The 22,902-nt window shown below is 37.6% G+C and overlaps 2 protein-coding genes across 6 annotated transcripts; one reads left to right on the top strand and one right to left on the bottom strand.

Annotated features, from left to right (window-relative positions):
* The first annotated feature begins 1,565 nt into the window (after positions 1-1,565).
* Hip1 (Huntingtin interacting protein 1) lies at positions 1,566-10,819 on the top strand. 2 transcript variants are annotated; one of them, XM_014358748.3, is made up of 17 exons: positions 2,185-2,249; positions 4,379-4,573; positions 4,673-4,736; positions 4,998-5,355; positions 5,449-5,510; positions 5,603-5,877; positions 5,964-6,151; positions 6,223-6,361; positions 6,429-6,516; positions 6,608-6,696; positions 6,774-6,977; positions 7,066-7,246; positions 7,385-7,672; positions 7,814-8,055; positions 8,195-8,448; positions 8,571-8,800; positions 9,152-10,818. In XM_014358748.3, the coding sequence occupies exons 2-17, from the start codon at positions 4,532-4,534 to the stop codon at positions 9,313-9,315; spliced, it is 2,868 nt and encodes a 955-aa protein (XP_014214234.2). In that variant the 5' UTR covers positions 2,185-2,249; positions 4,379-4,531; the 3' UTR covers positions 9,316-10,818. The 2 variants fall into 2 exon arrangements, with proteins under 2 accessions (XP_089445963.1, XP_014214234.2); XM_089589837.1 differs by lacking the exon at positions 4,379-4,573 and having other exon boundaries at positions 1,566-2,249; positions 9,152-10,819.
* Positions 10,820-11,566: 747 nt separating this feature from the next.
* On the bottom strand, positions 11,567-22,902 carry LOC106643604 (Inositol hexakisphosphate kinase). Of its 4 annotated transcripts, none has more exons than XM_089589839.1 (8): positions 22,351-22,902; positions 20,960-21,086; positions 17,871-17,994; positions 16,134-16,216; positions 15,822-15,997; positions 15,527-15,732; positions 14,758-15,087; positions 11,567-14,709 (listed from the first exon to the last, which is right to left on the bottom strand). In XM_089589839.1, exons 1-8 carry the CDS (start codon positions 22,537-22,539, stop codon positions 14,214-14,216), a joined length of 1,731 nt encoding a protein of 576 aa, XP_089445965.1. In that variant the 5' UTR covers positions 22,540-22,902; the 3' UTR covers positions 11,567-14,213. The 4 variants fall into 4 exon arrangements, with proteins under 4 accessions (XP_089445965.1, XP_089445964.1, XP_014214296.2 ...); XM_089589838.1 differs by having other exon boundaries at positions 11,567-15,087; positions 22,351-22,450; positions 22,487-22,902; XM_014358810.2 differs by having other exon boundaries at positions 11,567-15,087.

The raw sequence follows: 22,902 nt of genomic DNA, 5'->3' as shown, positions 1-22,902 counted from the left end.
TTTATTTACTTATCGAAGTTTACCATTGCTATATTCACTTTATGATCAGCGCCATCTAGCGTTGTGATTTTCGGAGTCAATATATCTAGGGGAAATCGTCTTGTGAAAAAAACCCTAGATTTTGTGCTATATATATTTTTTTTCTTGACCTAGGGTTTTCCCCCAGAAAGAATTGATGATGTCAGTATCCACGAAAAAATACGGGCTCTGCCATACCGACAATTAACTCAGTTACCCATTGAAGGTATATCTCATAAACCCATTATCGGCCGTCGGTACGGTAGGGTCGATGTCAATTCAGCGCCATCTAGCGCTGCGTTTTTGAACTACAGTGTGTGGTGATTTCTTCATGGCGAAAAACACTAGGTCAAAATTTCACATATATATATAGCAATCCTAAAATCTATAGGATTGTTTTTTTCAAGACGTCGGTTCGCTGCAGACACTTTAGACCTAGTACATTTTCCTAGTGAATTTCCGTGAGCGCAGGGTCTAATAAATTGGCTCCAATAGACCCTCCGCTGCGGACACTAGCCCCAGTACATTTTCGCAGCGAATTAATAGGAAGAGATCGGAGGGTCTAACATATCGGCTCCAATAGACCCTCCGCTGCAGACACTAGTAAATCCATAGGAAGTGAGCGTATAGGGTCTAACAAATCGGCTCCAATAGACCCTCCGCTACGGGTACTAAGCCTAGTGCATTTTCTTAGTGAATTTCTAGGGGTGGAGAATTCTCTGAGAGTTTTAAGGGGGCTTGGGCGTTTGGTGTCGTATCTATTGAGGGGCCCCTGTGGGGTACTTGTCATACAAATGATTCTTTGTAATATTTTTTTTATAATCATTTTGATTATACACATGTGTTAACAAAATAGCAATAATACGCGGAAAAGTCATTGGGAAAATCGATATTAAAAAATTTATTAGTTTTCCCGAGGTACCTTGTGTAAAGATGACGGCCCTGCCACGACAAAGCTGACAGCACTGTACTCTCTTGCTCTCATCTGCTATTATATACCTATACTTGTGTTAGACTCAAATTTTCATGCGTGTATGTTTATGAATGTACAGCGCATGCGTACTTAAAGTACCTGAACAAAACAATTCTCATGTTCGATGTTTTCCTCGCTATTTTCTCAAAATTTAACGTGTTGATCCTATTCTTTTTTTTAAATAATAGATTCTTTATACTTTCAAGTACATGTACCAATTTAATGTGTGGGCCCACAGCTTTTTATTGCGGTAAGGTAGTCTATTAAATTTCGGGTTCCGTTAGGTTGCGTGTTAAAATGACGAATTTTCACAAGCGATTTTCTCGAAAATAAATGTGTTGACCTACCTATTTTGTTTTCCTAAAAAAATCTAGCAAACTTTATCTATATAATCTCTGAATTTCAGACCTAGCCAGCATTTAATTCAAAATCGCCCAAGCCTCCTTAAGTTTTAACTATAAGGGTCTAGGTCTAGGGACCCTAGACTAGGGTACTTTTTAACTCGTACTCAGCAACGCGAGATGGCACTGATTGTAAACTGAGCTGGAAAAATATATCAGTCTGGAGTGTATGAAGAAAGTTCGTGGAGTCAGCAATCCGGAGTCTGGACTCTCATTCTTCACGTTTTTCATGCGAGTGTTTTTAGTGTAGAGATTATTATTGTGTTATTATTGAAGTACAGATGATTCATTAATATTGGGTTGGACATTAAACGTGAATAGTTTTGAAAATTTGAAATGAATCAGAAAAAAGGAAGATCGAATCTATAAGTATCAACTTTTTGACTCCTCCCCCATCGCTGAAAGAAAATTTTGATAAATTAATAAGTAAGTCACTTGGTAAATAAGTGAATGAATATACCCTTCAGCTTTTTATTTCTCAGTGTTTTCTTGAGATCTTGAGTGCATAGATAGTGCAAGTTGTTGCGGACCAATATAGCATCGACGACGGGCTCGTGTATGCAATATGCATACAAATTGATACATTATACGTGCAAGGAAAGTGATTTTACATACATACAAACTTCAACGTCCAGGACTCTGGTTTTCTCTACATCGACCATCGTCGTCACCTTCGTATCATATTTATTTATAAGTATAATGTTGAACTGAAGTAGCCACAACAATGTGTAGTGCTTATTAAATAAACATATACAGTCATCGTCAAAGCCGTTACCCGCCCAGAAATGGCTTCCTCATCTCAGCTTCGAGTGCAAAGTAGCAGTTTTTATTTAAAGCAACAGTACGAGAAATTCCAAGTTAGTACTAACAATAAGAATTTTTTCATTAGTTGTACAGAAACAGTGCAGCCCTGCGGGGTATAAAGACAAATTTACTATTAGCAACTTGAAATCCAAAATAAACAACTGACAGATTTTCGATTTAATATTTAGATCTCTTCCTAATACAATTTTATTCATTCTTTTTTTACTACAGTTTTCATTCCCTTAATTTTCAAATCTTTTATGCCTATACAAAGCACAGTTAGATAGCATAACTACGGGTTAGTGAGGGTTCTATGTGTATTTAAGTTCCTATGTGTAAACACATACTTAAGCATACATGCAGATATTTTACTTTTCTCCATATTATGTGCAGTTATCTCCCCCCCATTTGTTTTATTTCTGTACTGGAAGCAAATAATTATATTTTCAAGAGAGAAAGAGAGAGATCTCTTTGTATGCACTTCATTGGTGCTCCACCCATGTGTGGTGCTCTTGAATTCTGTTTCAAAATATATACCATGTCATGGTTAATTGTGGCAAATACTTCAACTCACGTTTTCTTAAATATCCATTTAATTAATTAATTGACAAACCAACTCTACATTTGCATATTTAGATACCCATCCAATAAAACAATTTTTAAACTAAACTGTTTGCTTTCTTCCACCCCGGCGTCAAGTACCTACGCAAGTGCTTGAGCTCATCTGCTTTTTTTAAACGTGAGGATATACTTACCTACAGGAAGTGTTCAGGCCAGAGCACCCAACCGTGCCCTATGCACGGTCCACAGAATATACTTACGGTAACTTGTGGTCTGTAAACACATTCATGCAGTAACAATAGAGTATTCATGCCTTTGAAACGTATAAATAATTAATTTCCGGGTGTGATTTTACATTCAACATTGAAATTAATTATCTGTCATCAGTAAATGAAATTCACAACACACGCTTTGATTTCATAAAAAATGTTACTGAATAATATATGCACACGCAGTAAAATAAATTGCACTGATTTGATGTATCTCTTTCAAAATTCTATTATGTTACAAATTTCGTTTTTTAATCGCACACTTCAAAAGTATTGAAATTTTACATAAAACCAGAAAGTAGAATGTTTTCAGCTTAAAATTTTGATACTTGCTAACCAAATCGACAGATTTTTTCACGGTATCTTATCGGCTGCCCGTCCCCATTGTATGTGTATACCTGATAAAAATTTATCAACCATACTCTGTGTAAAGCGCAGGGTACAAGAAAATCATATTTGTATTTCTCTCTCCATTTATCTTCGATTTTCTGTTACTTATCATCATCTATTCTGCTTTTACTCCGCAAACAACTCACCTCTTTTTTTTCCACAAGGAATGTATAACAATTTAGTTGCACGGAAAACGAGTATACTTATGAAGTGTTGTGTAAAGCAGAGCTGCTGTTCTATACCCTACGTTTTACTTTTTATACATACTTAGCTAGTTCCATGAGATGGCAAGGTATGGAATTTTTTATATGTTAAGGTCTTTCAAATTTCATTAGGAAAATTAATTAAAATGTTTTGATTGGCTCAATAGAAAAATTACCGTTCTCGCAATTTTTTTGTTTATCTTATCTCGTAATCGCGGATAACGATGGACTTGTAATACAAAAAAAAATTATAAGCATCACCAGAGCTTACGACATTAGTTTAAGAGATTTAAAAAATGTTAATCAATTAATGAGACTCTTGTTTACCAATTACACTTTAATTTGATATTTTGTTCATTTAATTACTTTATTTTATTTTCCGACTATATGATAAATACACACGTTGCCGTTGTTGTTCGTGTGTTATTATTTTTTCGCCGAGACAGGAGACTGCGAGTTTTTCTCTGATTACCTACACTCTCATACTTGTAACATTCGTAGCATTCCTCTTTTTTAAAGGCATGAGAGATGTTGAAATATACCTTGAGGAAAGGAAACACACGGCCTCCCCCGTTCATACACACGTACCGTATGACTATATATTTTGTACGATACGCGCTACTGCGCTATGCAGTATCGCCGGCGCAAAACTATAATTGAAACAGCGATGTGAAAATTAATGTTACTTTGCAACCCATGCAGATGTAAATCCCTTTGTAAATTTCCCCGCTATTATTTATATTTTTCTGTACTCGTTAGCTTTGCAGATGGTACATGCCAGCAAAATAACCCTTGATGCGGCGTTTTGTATAGAGTATCGCTGGACTAAGAGGAAGTGAAAATTAAAATAAAATTAAAAAAAAGTATATATTTTTCTGGCACAACCATTGTCGACACTGTTGCACCACTAACATGTCTGTTTTGCCATTTAACGACAAACAAATTCACCAATTGGTAAGTTTTTTCATCCTACCGCACAAGATTGTTATAATCACTCGGAATTTTGCCACCGAGTGATAAAATTCCATTGTCATTTTCATTTCTTCATTTCAGAGCACTAGTATTGCCAAAGCTATTAATCCAGCTGAAACTCGCGTCAAAGAAAAACATGTGCGCAGTATCCTTTCTTGCTCAAATACATAATTATATACTTATCATTTCAGTGGTATTGAATAAATATATATATAATTATATAAAGATCGGTATGGCTTAAAATTATTCTATACACCACCAGTAAATTAAACTTACCGGTGGAATACATTTGAAATAATGTAACTCAACACTTTTTGTGTGCATATTTAGGAAATTTGTGTACACAATGTAGAAAATTTTTTTAGCAAAGACAATGTCCACATTTGTTCCTTAATGAATCCAATAGTCGCGATTATCGGCACGTACCAAGAAAAAGGGGGCAACATATTTTGGACGTACGTTTTGCGGCAGCAGTTGCAAGAGAACCGGATAGTGGCGTGGAAATTTTGCCACGTTTTGCACAAAATCCTGCGCGAGGGTCATCCCCGCGTCATCGCGGACTCGCAGCGTTACCGTGGAAAGTTGGAAGACATCGGCAAATTGTGGCAACACCTGCGGGAAGAGTACGGCCGCTTGATACATTTGTACATACGCTTGTTGATAACAAAGTTGGATTTTCACAAGCGCAACCCCCGCATGCCGGGCAATCTTCAAGTTACGCCCGAAGAACTTGAAGCTATTGGTGAAAACGACATAAACGTCTAGTACGTACTATATTATTATTATAACTTCCCCCTTTTGTTGCGCGATGGTTTGATGGCGTTATTTAATCAACTATCCGATTGTTTTCGCTGCAGCTTTCAAATGACCGTTGAAATGTTCGATTACATGGATGACATACTAAACCTGCAACAGGCTGGTAAATGTTGATTTTTTTTTTTTTTTTCACGTAGCTGACGAGCTTTACCTTGAATTTGTCAAGTACACTGACACTGACGCACTTTTTTGCAGTGTTTGGATCCCTCGATCTGTCAAAATCCAATTCAATGACGCCGTGCGGCCAGTGCAGGCTGGCCCCGCTCATTCCATGTGTCCAAGACGCTTCGCAGCTGTACGATTACTGCGTAAAGATGCTTTTCAAGCTGCACAGCGCCCTACCCGCCGACACCTTGTCCGGGCATCGAGATCGCTTTCTCAAACAATTTCGCGAACTCAAAAGCTTTTACAACACAGTCATGCACATGCACTACTTCAAACACCTGATTACGATTCCATCGTTGCCCGAGGTAAATGAAGACAGGCTCGCACTATTTACTTGTTCGCCGTACGTATATGTATTTCTCACTGGCAATGTTCTTCCCTTTTCAATCAGAACCCACCAAACTTTTTGATACAAGCCGAATTGAGGTCTTACGTTACGCCAGTGGTGGTGCTACCGCCCGAAGAGCCCATAGACACCGAAGGTGCTTTAATCGACACTTCGGACACTAGTTCTTTACCCGGTGATAACGCAGAATCTTCGCAAAACGGTACAATTTCACCCGATGCCTTAGTAGAAAGGTACGTGGCTTTTGGTGAAATGCTTGATTCTTGTCCGCGTGTCCATGCCCAAAAGCAATGTTATCTTGCAGAGACAGTTTGATTGACCATTTGCACCACGAAAACGCAAGGCAGCGCCAAGAGTTGCAACGTTTGTTGAACGAGCATCAAAATATCGTTGGAGATTTGAGAAATCGTGTTCTGGAACTCGAGTCGATACTTTCAGCCAAGGTATATGAATATCACAATGAATCGCTACGAAGAATATTTAATTTGTTTTTTAACTGTCTTTGCTTAGGGAAACGAAATACTCCAAGAAAAACAATCGGCTCAAGAGATTACGAAACAAAGAGAGGAAATACTACTGCAGTGTACTGCCGCTGAAGGTTTGTCAACAAATTATTGCACGAATCGTCTTTAGTAAAAAGTTGTATTTTGGATGATTCAAGGCAATTTTATTATTGTAAATTATTTCAGAGAAGAGCAAGAATTTGGAAGAAAAATTTCAAAAACTGAAAGACGTCTACACCAAGTTGAGGGAGGAACACATTAATTTAATCAGAAAAGTAAACAGGTTTTTTTAAATCAGGGTAAAGGGATGATTGGGAATGGTTCGCGTGATTATTAAACTTTGCTCTTTTAGAAAGCTGAAGTTGACAAACAACTTGGGAGTATGAAATTGACACTCGATCAGTCGGAAAGGCGAACTCTGGAAGCCGAACAGCGACTCGACGAGCAAATACAAGGCCAGGCGACGGTAGAACAGGAGGCTCAGCGAGTCGTCCAAGCTCGTGCTGATCTGGAAGAGGTCAGAAAAGAGTTCGATGCATCGAAGACCGAGAACTTGGTATGCTCCTATTATTCCACGTATCGTACTCGTAGTCTCGGAGCTAGGGTATTTAGAGACGCATCGCGCCTTTTTTTTAAACTTGCAGAGCCTTTTGGCTAGAATCGACTTCATCACGTCGGAAAAGGCCGCGGTCGAGGGAGAGTTGCACGATTTGTCATCACAGAAGGACGAGCTGGAGATGAAAATGACGAATCTCCAGGCCGAAGCCGAGCGCTCGCTAGCGCAAGTGAAAGCCGACTTCGACGCGACCTTGTATGATTTACTTTGTAAGTCAATAAATATGTACACTTGCGATGCGAATAAAGAAAAAAAAAAAAAAAAGCGAGTATAGGCAAGATTGCGCGCTGCCATAAAACAATACCGTACAAAGCGTTCTCTGTTTCTGACGTTTGAACGTGTTGCAGTGACGTGCTTGTCGGAGGCGGAAGCTATGCTGCAAAACGCGATGCACGTCGTTGATAACCCGGCCGTGTCTGCGGTCACTTGCACGCCCGATTACCTGGCTAGCTTGTTGAGACCAACGGACGAAGCGTTGAACAACTTGAGCACGGTTTACATCAATTACACGGCCGATTCGTCCCTGAGAGGCCAATTAATGCGCAATGCCATTCACACCGCCTTTACCCTGGCTACGTACATCATGCAGGCCAAATTCACTTCAAACACATCCAAGGATATTACCTTCGGAGACAGTGAGTATCGTTTGCCGTGGTTGTTGAAAAGCTCTCATCTTTCGTGATGTAAATTACAAGCTGCCCCTGCTTTTGATAAAAATAATACGAAATCTGCAATTTTTTTTTTTTTTTTTTTTCATGCGAAAACGAAATTACCAGGGTTAACGGACGAATGCAAACAGCTGGGCTCACAGGGTTTAATCATGATGAGTTACATGAAAGAGAAATCCGCGTCAACAACGAACCAAATCCAAGTTGTTCGGAAACAGTTGGAAAAAATTTCGGAACTGGCAGACTCTCTGTCAAAAGCCCTCGGTAATTCTGAAGTAATTGGCGATCTCGTCGAAACGGAATTGATGAGCATGGACAAGGCCATTGAGGAAGCTGCCGCGAGAATTCAAGTAAGAAAGTTTCGCAAATGCACAAAATTTTCCTTCATCGTTTTTATATGAAACCAGTAACAGTTATATTTGTTTGCTGATGTGTATCGCAAACTCGTTAAACTTGAACAATTTATACAAAACAAGTGTTTCCTTGTAGGAAATGTTGGACAAATCACGAGCAGCGGACTCTGGTGTAAAATTAGAAGTTAACGGAAAAATCCTAGACTCTTGCACTGATTTGATGAAAGGCATCAGAAACTTAGTGAAAAAATCACGCTTTCTGCAAATGGAGATTGTTGCTCAGGGCAAGGGTAGTGCTTCAGCTCATGAGTTTTACAAACGTAATCATCAGTGGTCTGAGGGCTTGATTTCGGCAGCTAAAGCTATTGGAACGGGAGCTAATTTCCTGTTGTACGTATATTTATGTGCTCAAGCATGTATATTACTGTCAAGATAACGCTTTGACCAACAAATTTTAATGTCTTCACTAAGGCAGAGTCGATAAAAATTAATAATTACCGCTTGTCTTTTAGAGAAGCTGCGGATGAAGTTGTTTTGGGAAATGGCAAATTCGAAAAACTAGTCGTGGCTTCGCAGGGTATAGCCGCCTCGACTGCTCAATTAGTCGTTGCCAGTAGAGTGAAAGCTGATCGAAATAGCAGTAATTTATCAGCACTCTCAGAAGCATCGCGCTTGGTTATGCAGGCCACTGGAGGCGTCGTGGCAACTGCAAAAAGTTGTAGCCAACTCGTCGAGGATAATGGTGAAAATCTTTTTTATTATACTGTTAGATATACATTTCCTTCTTATAATTTTCACATCTCCATGATATCTCATTGTTATGTTTTTAAATAGAAGGAATATCGCTTCAACTACATTGCTTTGCGTCGTTGAAATATTAAAACTATGCAAATCTCAAGGTTGAAACAATTTCATTCATAATTAATGTATTTCATGAATAAATTATTGATTTCCCGTACAGAAAATTAATAAGGAAAAAATTATATTCTAGTATTTGGCTCTGTACCCTTGAAGGAGTTTTTGTATATTTGATTGCAAAAATTTAGTGATACTTATTCTTGTAATAACTTTTTTCCAATTTTTAATTTTATAGAAGACATGGATATTTCTGGATTGAGCTTGCATCAAGCCAAGCGATTGGAAATGGAAGCTCAAGTGCGCGTCCTAGAATTGGAACAAGCATTGGAGACTGAACGACTGAAACTAGCCGCTCTGCGCCGTTATCATTATCAAATGGCCGACGAAAACGAAGGTTAGACTTGTAAAATAAACATTTTTAATCCAAATATGAACCAACTAAAGTATCGACAAAATCAATCATGTACGTAAATACATGCGATAATCTGTAAATATTAAAAATCTTTTTTTTCAATCAAGTATTGTCAAAAATCGATATTTTTTATTTTACCAAGTTTACTATAAATAATTTTATTGACTGCTCATAAAGCATTTTTGCTTGATCTTACATTAAAATATTTATTTTTTCTAAAAAAATATTACCAATTTCATCCAAATCAAAGGTGGTTATTGTAGCTCGTGTGATAGAATTATCATATTTAATTGCATTGTAAATTGCCATCTTAAGACCTATTGTCTGATGATGAAATTCTTTTATGTTCATACATAAGTACATAACTTTATGGTGATTAATACAAAATTCATAACACTGATTTTTTCATTAGAAATAAAGAGTATTATTAATAGTTTATTTTAATATGACAAATATTTTCTAGAATATCGCGTGAGACTAATTTCTAGCTTTAATCATTTGAACAACGGTAAGCTCTAATCATGTTAGCAAAAATATAAGTATGTCCAGAAAACGCTTTTGCATTTATTTATTTATTTTAATAAACATTTTTTAATTTTATTTTATATGAATTGTTCGCGTGTGGAAGCATCTTCAGTGTAGGGATGTGGATGGTTTTGAGTGCAAAAATATATTAAGGGAATTTTCACTCGCATTTTATCACTAATCATTTAGTGTCCATATAGTTTTCTTGTTAACATGTCGTCAATCTCCATTTTTAAATGTTGAAGAAATAACATTGTACACATCTGAATTTTATCACCATTTCTTACACATGTACGCAATATCGTGAAAGTGATGTTTTATTAAATAATTGCATCACATAAAAAAAGCTACATTTTTTTCACATGTACTTTATAATGTACGAAAACAACCACAGATATTTTACCAATATTGTTTAGTAACTGGCAAAAAATAAGCAGTAATGCGTAACAAGAATACTTTTTTTTATATGTATATTAAAGTGTATTGATTTCAACAAATATACTTACTATTAAGTATTACCTATCGTGAGTAACTATTAATAAAAATAGAAAAAAATCAAAGTTTTATTACTAAAACTCTTTTGTTTTATCAAACAAATGGCTCATGTTTTCTTGTATTTGTATACAAATATTCATGTTAAACTGTAATATTAACGAATTTACCCAACAAAATGTGCCTTTATAAGTTAATTTAAGTTCAAATTACAATTTAATGAATTTAATACTAAGTGAATTTCAAATTAATGGCATTAATATAAGTGAAAATGTCATCAACTCAAACAACGAGTTTTTGCATGAGTTTATAACTTTTAATACACTAAAAAAAATTTGATACCATGATCAAACTGTTTTAAATATTATTGCATTGTATTAAAGAAAAGAACATAAAATATTACATGTACTCTTGTAAGTGACAGAACTAATTTTAAAATATACGACAAAGACTATGCAATGTTATAACCATGTTTACCTGATTGAAATAAAAAAAAATTCATAATACCTGTTTAAGTGTATGAATTTCAATGATGCAAAAATAATTTTCAGTTTAATTGAAACATTTTTAAAAAAACCTTGCCTGATCCTTACTGATCTCATGCAGAGTCCACGAGAAAGCAAATCCTTGTGAATAACTATTGTGAGCTGAGATCCTGAGAGAAGAGTGACGTTATTAAAAAAAAAAAACAAAAAAAAAAAATTAAACTCTTTCAGTTCATTTTGATGTTTATCCACCAAGCGCTTCTCAACTTTTCGTTGATGAAAGTTGGTAGGAATGGCTTCGTCACGCAGTACTTGAGTCAATTTGCAGGCCAAAACCGCATTCTGAACATGTTTTGGCAAAAACTATGTCTTTGTTAAGTTTTGCAAAATTCTGCTTCAGAGGTGATGCTCATTCAACAAGTTATTCATATCTCGGACTTGTCTTTTGATATATTCAACAAGTTGGTATATTTATATTTATTTATACGTTATGTACCACTCATCGATTTGAAACAATTTCAGACATTTCATTAAAAGTTATAAATTGCCATTAAAAATGTCTTCATTATCCACATACTTGTTGATAGTTAACACATGTAAATCTTCTTTTTATTTCTTAGGCAGCTAATATTGCAGGAAAAAAAGTCGTAGGAACTTGAAAATACAAAAATATAATTATTAATATAATATATGTTTCGTGGTAAAGTGTGTCGCTTGACGCAATTACTTGACAAAATTATTCGTAATGATAAATTTTTTTATTACGCAATAGAACATGAAAATTTTACAATGCTATATGTGGAACTTTTTTTTCTCCAGAGAACAAGTTTAGATATATTTTTGCCCATCACACCGAGTATCTGCTTATACAATAGCAATATTCGGAAAAAATATATGTGTATAATACATATTGTTGTATGCGCATGTAAGTAACAATATATATTGAAGGAGTGTGCGAATATGTGAAAGGTTGAGCACTCGAGTCATTTTTTAGAACCTTAAAGTGACAACCAAATTTTTCAAATTATTTAGTTTGGAGTTTTCCGGGTAGTCAAAAATATATTTTTCGCAATAGTGTGCGGAAAATGGATATTTTCCGCACTGGTATTAGTGTGGAAAATCGATTTTCCCACATAGTGTGCGACATAGGTGTGCGGCAAAGGTTTTTCCGCACAGTGTGCGGAAAAGGTGTGTGGCAAAGGTTTTTGTCGCACAGTGTGTGGAAAAAGTGTGCGGCAAAGGTTTTTGCCTCACAGTGTGCGGAAAAGGTGTGTGGAAAAGGTTTTGCCACACACCGGAAAAAATTTTGCTACACACTGGAAATCAAAATTCAAACCTATTTTGTACCTATTTTCCTCACACATTGCGAAAAAACTTGTACGCAACTCGTGCGGGACGATTTCCCGCACTCGTGTGATAGACTCGCACTCGTGGCCGGTGACGGTAACTCGTACCTTGCGATCACACTCGTGCTACGCACTCGTGTGCTCAACTGGTACTCGGTCCCGTCAACTCCGGCACTCGTGTGAGTCAATCACTACTCGTGCGGGAAATCGTCTTTTCCGCACTTGTTACGTAAATAACTATTTTGATTGTGAATGGAAAAAATGTAACACAATTCATTATAATATATGTACAAGGCAAAACACGAGCTGTCAACAGAAATACGTAAAAAGAGGCTCTAAAATCAGTGCATGATAATAATAAAAAAAATAAATAAATAAATAAATAAAATTTTCCTACCTCGGGCGTTTTTGAGGGTCGGGTGTGCCCTCGATAGGAAAAACAGTGTTCGGCACACACGTCCCCTGGGCCGCAAAATAGCCCTGGAGGCGATGGCACTTTTGTAACGAAAACTACCGTTTCATGCAACATTACATAAAATGACTACTTTTCAACCGATGCTAACAAAAGGGCACTAAGGTTACTTACAAGCACCCTTGTACAAAAGCACACGTACGTTAAATATTTTTTTCTCTAAATTATAGCCGAAGCACCTATTTGCACCAGCGTATGCTCGTGTGGGACTCGTATTTATTTCATGAGTCTTATAAAGGACTCAACTTAATTCATTTAATTACTTTGGAGTGTTAGAGCACTTGATTTGTTTGATTAGTACCCAGGTACTGAAGTTTCGAATAATTTAATCTGTTACATCAGCTCAAATATTTAAAAACTACATTCTCTACAGTAACCTAAAAAAAGAACTCGATACTACTAGACTCTTACTTTTCGACTGCTCGCACACCCTTAATATATTGTAATTTGAACATTGTTTGCAACAATTTTGTGTGTATTTTAGAGTATAGTACACGGTGTAAAAATAATTTGACCCATTTTAGCTTTTGATAAAACTGTACATGGACAACTGCGTTCCCGAATTTTCTAATTTTTCCTTACCAACCACTAATACACCACCATTTCACCTATCTATTTGTGATTCATATAGTTGTAAAACGTGAATGTTGTGTAATTATGATTACGCACAAATATTTATATATCTATGAAAAAGATCATAACGAATGTGAAAAAAATATATGCAAATTGGTCAATTATTTAAAAATTAATACTACATAAAGTTGTCGTCGCAGTCTGGTTTTCATAATACGATTGGCAGGAGCGTTACTAATTCTTTGACACGTACACGCGTATCATATATATTGTTAAAATTTACTATCGTTATTTTTTACACATTTACATTTATACATGTGCAAATCGCGCGTACTTGCACGCGCAAATTAAAGATACCGCGAACTCAAATGCACGGGTGCATCGTATTTGCAACGACGACGACTACAAACAGCGATACCAAACCCAAATATGGTACCCAATTCTGGTACAGTGTATGTGTCTATATATTTACTACAACGTCCATGATGAGTAACGCATTTGGGCTCGCTGACGACGACTCATCGAGTTTGTCTATTATTGAGATATTGAACACCCGTTTTTTGCGGAACAAGTATTCTAAGATATTCTAATATCTCGTGACTATGTACACATGTAGGCCTTGCATGGAAAGTCTAATAATAAAACTAGATTCACATTTGCAAAGGACATTACTTTCGATACCCTCATGCCGCAAAATATAAGATGCAAACTTGTTGCTGTTACCTATCACCCTCTCTTCTTCACCTTCCTGTTTTCCTTGTATTTTTTCGTTTGTGCCCACGTAACTGCGTACCAAGCCAACTTTAGCATTCGACGCAACAACCGGCCCTACGGCGGCCGAAGGCCAATACGTATTCCAAGACTCAGTGTTTTCCCGATACTCATCGCACCGTGGCATTCGATGTATCTTTTGTCCCGACGCCTTTTGCGCGGTAGAGCCAACAGCCAAGGATTCCCCTTGAGATTCTATCCGACAGTCAAAGACCAGCCGTTCAGCCTTCAGACAGAATCTCTTGCAACAGGCGCTTGAGGCTGTCGAGGCCCGTAAGAAATCCGCAATCCGGGCCTTGGTGCACTGTAAGATTGGACGCCGCTGTCGTCGCCTGGTTGCGCCCAATGGTCGTGTGAGCAAAATCAATCATACGTACGTCGACGGTGGGCTCGTCAATGTCATCGTCGTCCTCGTCGGGGGGCCCCGCAGTTTTGGAGCCCAAGCCGGCCTTGGCCTTGAAGCGCTTGGACAGGTTGCGCGAGCACTCTTCATCGTCGTCCTCATCGTCATCGTCGTCGTCCACGGTCGCGGTATCACCCTCGTAAAGCCGTAACCGGTGCCTGTGGTGATGATGGTGATGTCGATTTCGCTTAAGCGGACAGTTGGCTCCAAGGGGCAATATGCCTATGTCGACGTCCGAGCTCGTGTCCTCGGAGTTGACGATGGTGTGCTGGTCGCAGCAGTACTCGTCGGCGCTGCTACTGCTGCTGCTGCTGCTGCTGCTACTGCTACTACTACTGCCACTGCTGCTGTTGCCATAGAGCAGCCAGTTGTTGTGGGGTCCAGGGCCACGGTGTCCACCGCCACCAGTCATGAGCGCGTGCCCCGGCGGATGCTCCATAAAGACCGTATCCTCGTTTACCGGGTAAAAGCCGCTGGAAGCCTTGGCGCCACGAGCTGCCGCCTCGCCAAAACCCCGGTGCAGCGCTGCCTGGCTCACCTCCTCGTGTCCCATATCACTGCTCATGTTGTAGTCGACCGAGTTGTTGCTCGTGTCGGCGTCGTAGCAGCACCCACTGGCCACGCTCTCAGAGGCATGCCGGTGCCCCGAATATTCATCCACCTGGTAGCCCTCGTACACGACGAGCAGGGAGCTGTTGATCGATTATACCGATTATACGATTACTTTGATAATATGACATTATCAAAGATTGGGGAATATTTTACCTGGCATGGTATGTTTTTTCAATTATCAAATGGTATAGGTATTTGATGGGTAAATTTAAATTGTCAGGTTTAAAAGAATGCAAGTTGCAGTCTAATGTTAAAAGTAACATTAACGTGTAAATGGGATAACTCGAATTTGGTAAACACAAAGTTAATTGGCAGTTGCACTGTGCGAAAGAATCAATGAAATTTGGCGTTTCACCGCGGCACGTAAACATTGACGAAACGCGAGAAATGTTCGACTGAATTACATAAGGCTTGACATCTCCGCCTAAGAAAGTGCAACGAAACACGTCCACGATATTAGTTATTGAATTTGGCTCGGGTGCAAAAAGTAAATGCGTAAGGGAAACCGGGTATACTTGCCAGGAATAAAAGCGATAGCTGCTCTGTATCTCGATGGCACGTCGCAGCTGTTCCAGGCGTGTCGTCACCCGCTGAATGACGGCCGTTCTCAGGCCGTAGCCATTGTGAAAGAAGCGATAGAGGGCCGCTTTGAAGCCCTCCTCGTTGAGTTCCCTACCGTAATACTTATCGCGCTTCAGGTAATGATCTGCGTCCACCTGGTACACCTGTGAACGTGCGAGACAATTCATCGTTCTGACAATCTCCTTGATGGATTTATTCAGCGGCGACTGCACATTTTCTGTTACAAACGTACTTGCATTCCGCAGAGACGAACACCGAGCGAGGCCGACGTGCTGGCCGCACATTTGGCCATCTGCTTACTACGCTTTTCCGCTGACGCGTCGTCCCCGTGTTGTCTGGTACCCATTTTCAGGTCCAGTATACATGGCTGCGTGTAGCGAGACGTTATGTTCTCGAGTAGCAGGAAATCTGTTTGACCCATGAGTTAAGGATACATATAAGCCGTTAAGAATTGCGGTTTTTCTTATTCGACAAGAATTGCACATTTTAACAAATAAATTGAAAGTATTGTGCATTTTTTTTCCCCCACTGAATTAAAGGATACATTGTTTGTTTGTTGTCGTCGAGTCTAAATGCGTTCCGGACTTGAGTACATCCATTGAACTGTTCTTTCTGTGTATTCTCATTCTAAAAAATAAAAAGGTTTTAACCGATCAATAATTACAATTATTTATACGGTATATTATCAGCTAAATCGATGAAATTCGCATTTAAAGTTTATAAATATCTCGGAAAAAAAACACCAAGGTTTCATATCAGGTCATGTATGCACACGAGCCGATGAGAAAAAAAAGCCCGAGCATTCATATAATTTTTTTTTTTCGTTCAAAAGATAAATACTCAAAGAAAACCCGTTGACATTGTACGACGTAAAAATATCACCAGAAAGACAATTTATCAATGCCTCGAGGCTTATCATGGATATTAAAAAACAATCAAAAGATCGTTAAGATTGTGATATCTCTATCTATTCGTGGTAAACTCAAATTGTCTTAAAAAAGATCACATCTGTCAATAGGGATGAACGAAGGAGACTTAATCACCTCAACGTAATACAATAAATTTAATTTCGACGTTAGTTCATGACACTTTTTGTCACAAATAACTGTAAGCATCACCTTTATATTTGTAGATAAATAAATAATATTGCGCTATCGAAAACATAATACTCTTAAACTAGTCCGGCTCATTTGTAATGTAAATGAAAATCGTTTACGTATAGTCCTGAATATCAATTTTTTACTTGAAAACACATGCGATTTTCTCAAAAACCACAAGCTAACTTTTCTCGTACTTCAAACCGAGGAACCGAGTACTACTACAAATAAGTGTACGCGTATCCTTTCAACCGGATGTACGTATGTACACAAATCCCGTATCAACATCAAGGGCAGAGCTTCGATTGAAGATTGTCAAGGAGTGCAGGCAAGTATACTGTAATCGCCGCACAGGAAAAAAGAAAAAAAAAAAAAAAAAAAAAAGTCGTTTCGATCGGTCGGAAGCGTAAGCATATAATGAGGCTCTTTTACCGTCAAGCTTGAATCAGATGGCGCCAGGGCACGTCGCGGCTGTCATACTTACACACCGTCAAATTTACAGTTGTGTATTGTGTTCGTGAGCCTATCTGTGTAATGAGCAAAAAAGCAGAAGACATAACCTTTGTAAATGATTGCTGTTGTTTGCAGACAATTTTTGTTTGCATTTACGTTTAAAGATAGTAGGAAAAATGAAGTGCAGTGTAATATCCTGCGATAAAAAAGTGAAATTTAAATTTCCTTCTGATAGTGTGATAAAAAAAAAATAAGTGGCTCGAAGCAATTGGGAGACCAACATTTTTGCCGCTCCCAAGTCATGGCTTACCTGTCCACGAGTTCTGCTTTTCTTTCACTGACTCTTGCTCCTTTCCCTTTTAAAAGCTTTTTCAATTCTGAAACTTTTAAGCTCCCATAATATTCTTTCTTGTCTTCCTTATTCATTTCAAAATTTCAAATATTGCGCTTCACCACTACACTTTAATTTCCTATGTAGATACAATACTGAAAAGTAATGTTGTGTGAGTGAGACGGCCATGACAGCCGCGACGTGCCCTGGCGCCATCTGATTCAAGCTTGACGGTAAAAGAGCCTCATAACTTATAACCGAGTGGGTGGCCTGCATACAACGTAAGCTCTCGCGCGTAATTCTGACTCATGGATGCTCGGATGACACACGCTGCAGAACATGACGATCATGCGCGAATCGTAAAAAATACGCGTGGTCACGAAAATCGTCGAGTGCTAACCTGAGAACGTCATCGCGCTTCCTCTTGACTGAGTTTTTGCTGGGCCGGATCTCCTGGTCGCGAAAACTCGGACTGTACCGCTTTTCGAGCTTGACCTCGCCGCTGCTGGAGGCCTGCATAACACCTGGAACATTAGTAGTGGTGGGATCAGTGTGTGCAATCCTTAGGGACGAGGTAGATAGTTTTTTTTTTTTTTTTTTGTTAAAGTATATGGTATAATTGATGGACAAGTCGCGTGCGACTCTTGTCTGCAAAACGATCGGCTTTTTCAACAATTTTTTTTTTTTTTTTTTTTTTTTTCTCGAAAAACTTAGATAAAAGAGCCCAACGTTGCAGACAACAACAAAGCGTGTAATGACGATTTTCACAAAAAATATTTTTTGTTTTCTATATAAATTATCAATGAAATTGTTCTAATCTGTAAATCCTTTGATCCTAAATAATTACAATTACGACAATAAGTATGTTATGTATTTGCCATCGGTAACTAATTACGAATAAAATACCAAATTTTTGCGAATTGAAAAAATATAAATCATAATATTAATAATAATAATTAATGATTAAGAAACATTAAAACGTTGTTAATTTGGTCGTAAAATACTTATCAAACTCGACCAAACAAGCACGTGACTTGATTGAGTTGATCACCATGCAACTTAACGTGTAATTAACAATAAATAAATATATGTATGTATATCTGTATATATATATATATATATATGTAAATGCACATATAATGTATACCAATATATTCATAACACTGCCCCCCAAAGAGTTTTATAAGACTCGTTTTTTTTTTTGTAATGTTAAATTTTTGTTTTGTACCTTGAACAATAGAATTGTTCTCACAATAGGCGATGTCATTACTACCTTTACTGTTTGACAAAAAAAAATTAAAAAGAAAAAGAAAGACTATACCGCGTAATAGAAACTCAAAAAAAAAATTTCTCAATACGCATACAAATTGCGATGTAAGTGACGTGCACATATTTATTGTTCTGTTAAACAAAAACAAACAAAAAAGTATACGATAAGGTTGACAAATTGAATGAAATATTACAAGGATGATTATTATAGACGGTAATAAAAAATTTTGAGCTCGAAAAGGAAAAAAAAAAAAAAAAAAAGCCAAGCAATCTATAGTCTCGCGAGACATTATTGGTATTTGCTCTGGTCTATCGCTTACGTTGTTATTACTATAAAATATACCACGAATAAATGAATAAATAATAATAATAATAATAAGTAGAAAACAGCACTAGGATAAAATAAGTATTCGCCTGATACCCGAGAACAATTCTGATAAGATAATATATATGTCAGTGTTCGAAGAGCTTTCATATAGCCTCCGAGCAGAGCATAATATTGATGATCAGCAACAAAATACAAACCCCGAGCATTGGCCAAGGAGAAGCAAATGGAATGTGTTCAGGGCACTAGTGAGTCTGCGAGCAGGCCATGCCTCGATTCCCAGACACGTATCCTCGTGACTTATTGGCTCTGGGGATACTTGAAAGAAAAGGTTGTTTTTCTAGACAATCATCAAACATGGCGCGATTTGATGCATTCATTTTGTTCACATATTTTGTTTCTCCTCCTCCCCATTGCCCCGCCAACCCTCTTTCTCTCCTCCCCCTTCCTCCATAGTCCCCGAAAAATTATAGCTTCTCCAAAAACATGTAATACTCAATCGACACCCATTGGGAAAACGTAACGTAACGTAACAACACCGATGACCTTCCTTCCGATCGAAGGATCGCGCCAAAAGTCTCGCACTGTGTATTAATTCAATAAACAAAAAAAAAAAAAACAAAAATGATGACAGCGCACGTGAGAGATTCAATCATCGGTGCAGTTGAAATTTTCGTTGTGCACAATATTTGCAAAACAATTTATTATGTGTACTTTTCCTTGCCGATACTCGAATTTCTGCACTGCTCGCGTTGTAACATTTTACGTAGTACTTGTATACTCTTTACAATTATCAACCCTAAATTTTAACAACACCTCAAAAACTTTCATTCAGTTTAGTAAGTATAAACTATGATATTGTGAAATAAAAATTTAAAAAAACATTACATGAAATTTACGTTAACGTTACGTAATTCATTTCGTTTGTATGTATCTCGTATACTTACCAAAAACATTGAGAAATCGCAATGAAAAACGTTTTGAGAATAATTACGAGAATTATTTTTCGATATAAAACATTTAGCAAACTAGTTACAACCATATACTTGTATTGTTACGAAACGTGTTATTGTGGACGAAATTCTTTAAGGTAGACATGATAATGAAATAATATGCGTTTCGTATTTTTATTATTTTCATCATTTACGGAAGAAATCTTTTTTTCAAAAGAGTTTCATTAATGTCGATAAGATTCAATCTGACTTTTTGCAATTAACAACTGACGCATTAATTCTCATATAAGTCATAGCTCAGAAAAATTTTCTTGCAAAAAGTTGAGATTTTTGAATGATAAACATGAAAATTTGTATTCTTTGATGAACATTATTTACGCACAAGAGTTATCATTGAAATTCAATGAGTGTTTTTAAATAAAAATTGTTGATAAGAAATAATTTTTTTTACCAACACTATTGTAAAAACAACGTTTTATAGATTGTTAACAATCAATATTCTTTTCAATTGAAATACATTTAAACAAAAAACGATAAAACAATAATCGAGTTGAAGTAAAATTTATATAACAACGCAAATATAAGTAATAAAATAAATTAACAGGAACATTGGATAATAATAATAATAATGATTGCCATAAAAATAGCAAAAAAAAAAAGTGTTAAGCTTTGGTCTTGCAGAAGCGCTATTGCACACACAAAATACAGTTAAATAAACACTACAGGAGACAAATAATTAGACAGGTGGATAAACGAACAAACAATCAAACGAATTTAAAGTTATGTGTATAAACCTTCGAATATAACATAGTGATGGTAACAAGTAATTAATATAAAAAATATGATCATAAGCATGAATCATTCTTGGTATACCTTCTTCTTATCTAATCAGCTCTGTTGAGAGTGAAAGTGAGTATAAAATATACGGTATCATTGGCTTACCTTTGAATTTAGGGACAAACATTTGTATATCTTGTGGAATGTTCCTGTAAAAGTCGAGCTCCCTGCAGTTCAGTGGCTTGCAAATTGTGTTCTGGTTGAGTAACAACAATCGCGTGTGACCTCCGACCTGAAGCACAGCAAAAAAGGCAAGTGACGTGTTATTACAAAGAGCAAACAAGAAAATTATAAAGACAATTAGAGTCGAAATGTCAACTTGTACAGTTACTGATTCATACGTTAGTTCGCGACTTTCTTTATTTTACCGTAGACTTATCCTTCTGCTCCTGTCATTTGTATTCGAAAAACACACGAGAGAGAGAAAGAGAGAAGAATCAAGGAGCACGTCATTGTACTATACATATATATATGCACTTGTCGTACGAGCAGACAAAAAAAAAATAAAATAAAAAAATAATAGAATAGAAAATTTTTGGAACAACTGATATCTGTCTTGCCAATGTAAGTACCTAAGTCCAGAAAGGATAAAGTGGAATTTTAAGTACATTGCGCACTTGATGCCACAAGGCTTTGTTAGGCTCTTTTACCGTCAAGCTTGAATCAGATGGCGCCAGGGCACGTCGCGGCTGTCATGGCCGTCTCACTCACACAACATTACTTTTCAGTATTGTATGTACATAGGAAATTAAAGTGTAGTGGTAAAGCGCAATATTTGAAATTTTGAAATGAATAAGGAAGACAAGAAAGAATATTATGGGAGCTTAAAAGTTTCAGAATTGAAAAAGCTTTTAAAAGGGAAAGGAGCAAGAGTCAGTGAAAGAAAAGCAGAACTCGTGGACAGGTAAGCCATGACTTGGGAGCGGCAAAAATGTTGGTCTCCCAATTGCTTCGAGCCACTTATTTTTTTTTATCACACTATCAGAAGGAAATTTAAATTTCACTTTTTTATCGCAGGATATTACACTGCACTTCATTTTTCCTACTATCTTTAAACGTAAATGCAAACAAAAATTTTCTGCAAACAGCAGCAATCATTTACAAAGGTTATGTCTTCTGCTTTGCTCATTACACAGATAGGCTCACGAACACAATACACAACTGTAAATTTGACGGTGTGTAAGTATGACAGCCGCGACGTGCCCTGGCGCCATCTGATTCAAGCTTGACGGTAAAAGAGCCTCATAGCTCCATATTTTATTTGCTGCTGCTGCTGTTGCGTCGCAGCTTCATCGCAGAGCTCGTCCAAACAAAGGGGCGTCGGGTGACTCTCGCTCGCTCTTTCTCTTTCAATGTGGGTTTTGTTCCAGCACTCTATCTATAGACACACTCACTCACATATACTACACATACTCATGGAACAGGACCGAGGTGCACCACGACACCCCACCTCACAGCTGCTGCTGCTGCTACCACCAGCATTCGACTTAGCTCACCTGGTTGTTGAGCGGATGAAGGGCGACCTCATCATCATCGTAATCCTGGTAGCAGGACGAGGTTACAGACGGAGCACCTAATATTGACGAGCTACTGCAACTGGCATTGCTGTTTGTGGTGCGCTGCTGGCACAGCCTGGTTTCAGCTTCTCCCATGCCCCAGATCCCCGTCAAATATACCATTACCATGTACGACTGAACCTTTAGCTTATTTCTACGATTCAAAGCCCAAGAGTTGAATGACTAATTTTTATTTTCTTTCTGTGTATTTTTCTTCCGTCACTCCACGCTGCGAGTGAACGTGCTGCTAGTTAGACTGTCGCAAGAAAGAAGAAAGTACCCTCCTTGGCAGAGCTTTACGTCGGCTGGCTGGCAAGCAATCACTAGCTTCTGCTGCCTCTAGGCACTAGGTTTTCAAAAGCTTTTTTTGCGTTCAATACGTCTGGATGCGGAGCAGCAGCCGCACCGACTGACGATCTTTGGGAACGTTGGAGCTCGCTGTGTTGGCTGCTCAGAGAGCTCGGGTGACTGCTTCTGCGTGGGTGTGCTACT

Source organism: Copidosoma floridanum, unplaced genomic scaffold, assembly GCF_036245765.1.
Source record: "Copidosoma floridanum isolate Cflo_tuat_1 unplaced genomic scaffold, Cflo_Japanese_pri ptg000009l, whole genome shotgun sequence".
In the NCBI taxonomy this organism is placed as follows: domain Eukaryota; kingdom Metazoa; phylum Arthropoda; class Insecta; order Hymenoptera; family Encyrtidae; genus Copidosoma; species Copidosoma floridanum.
The sequence above is the reverse complement of the archived record's forward strand: the minus strand, read 5'-3'. Positions and strand labels throughout refer to the sequence as shown.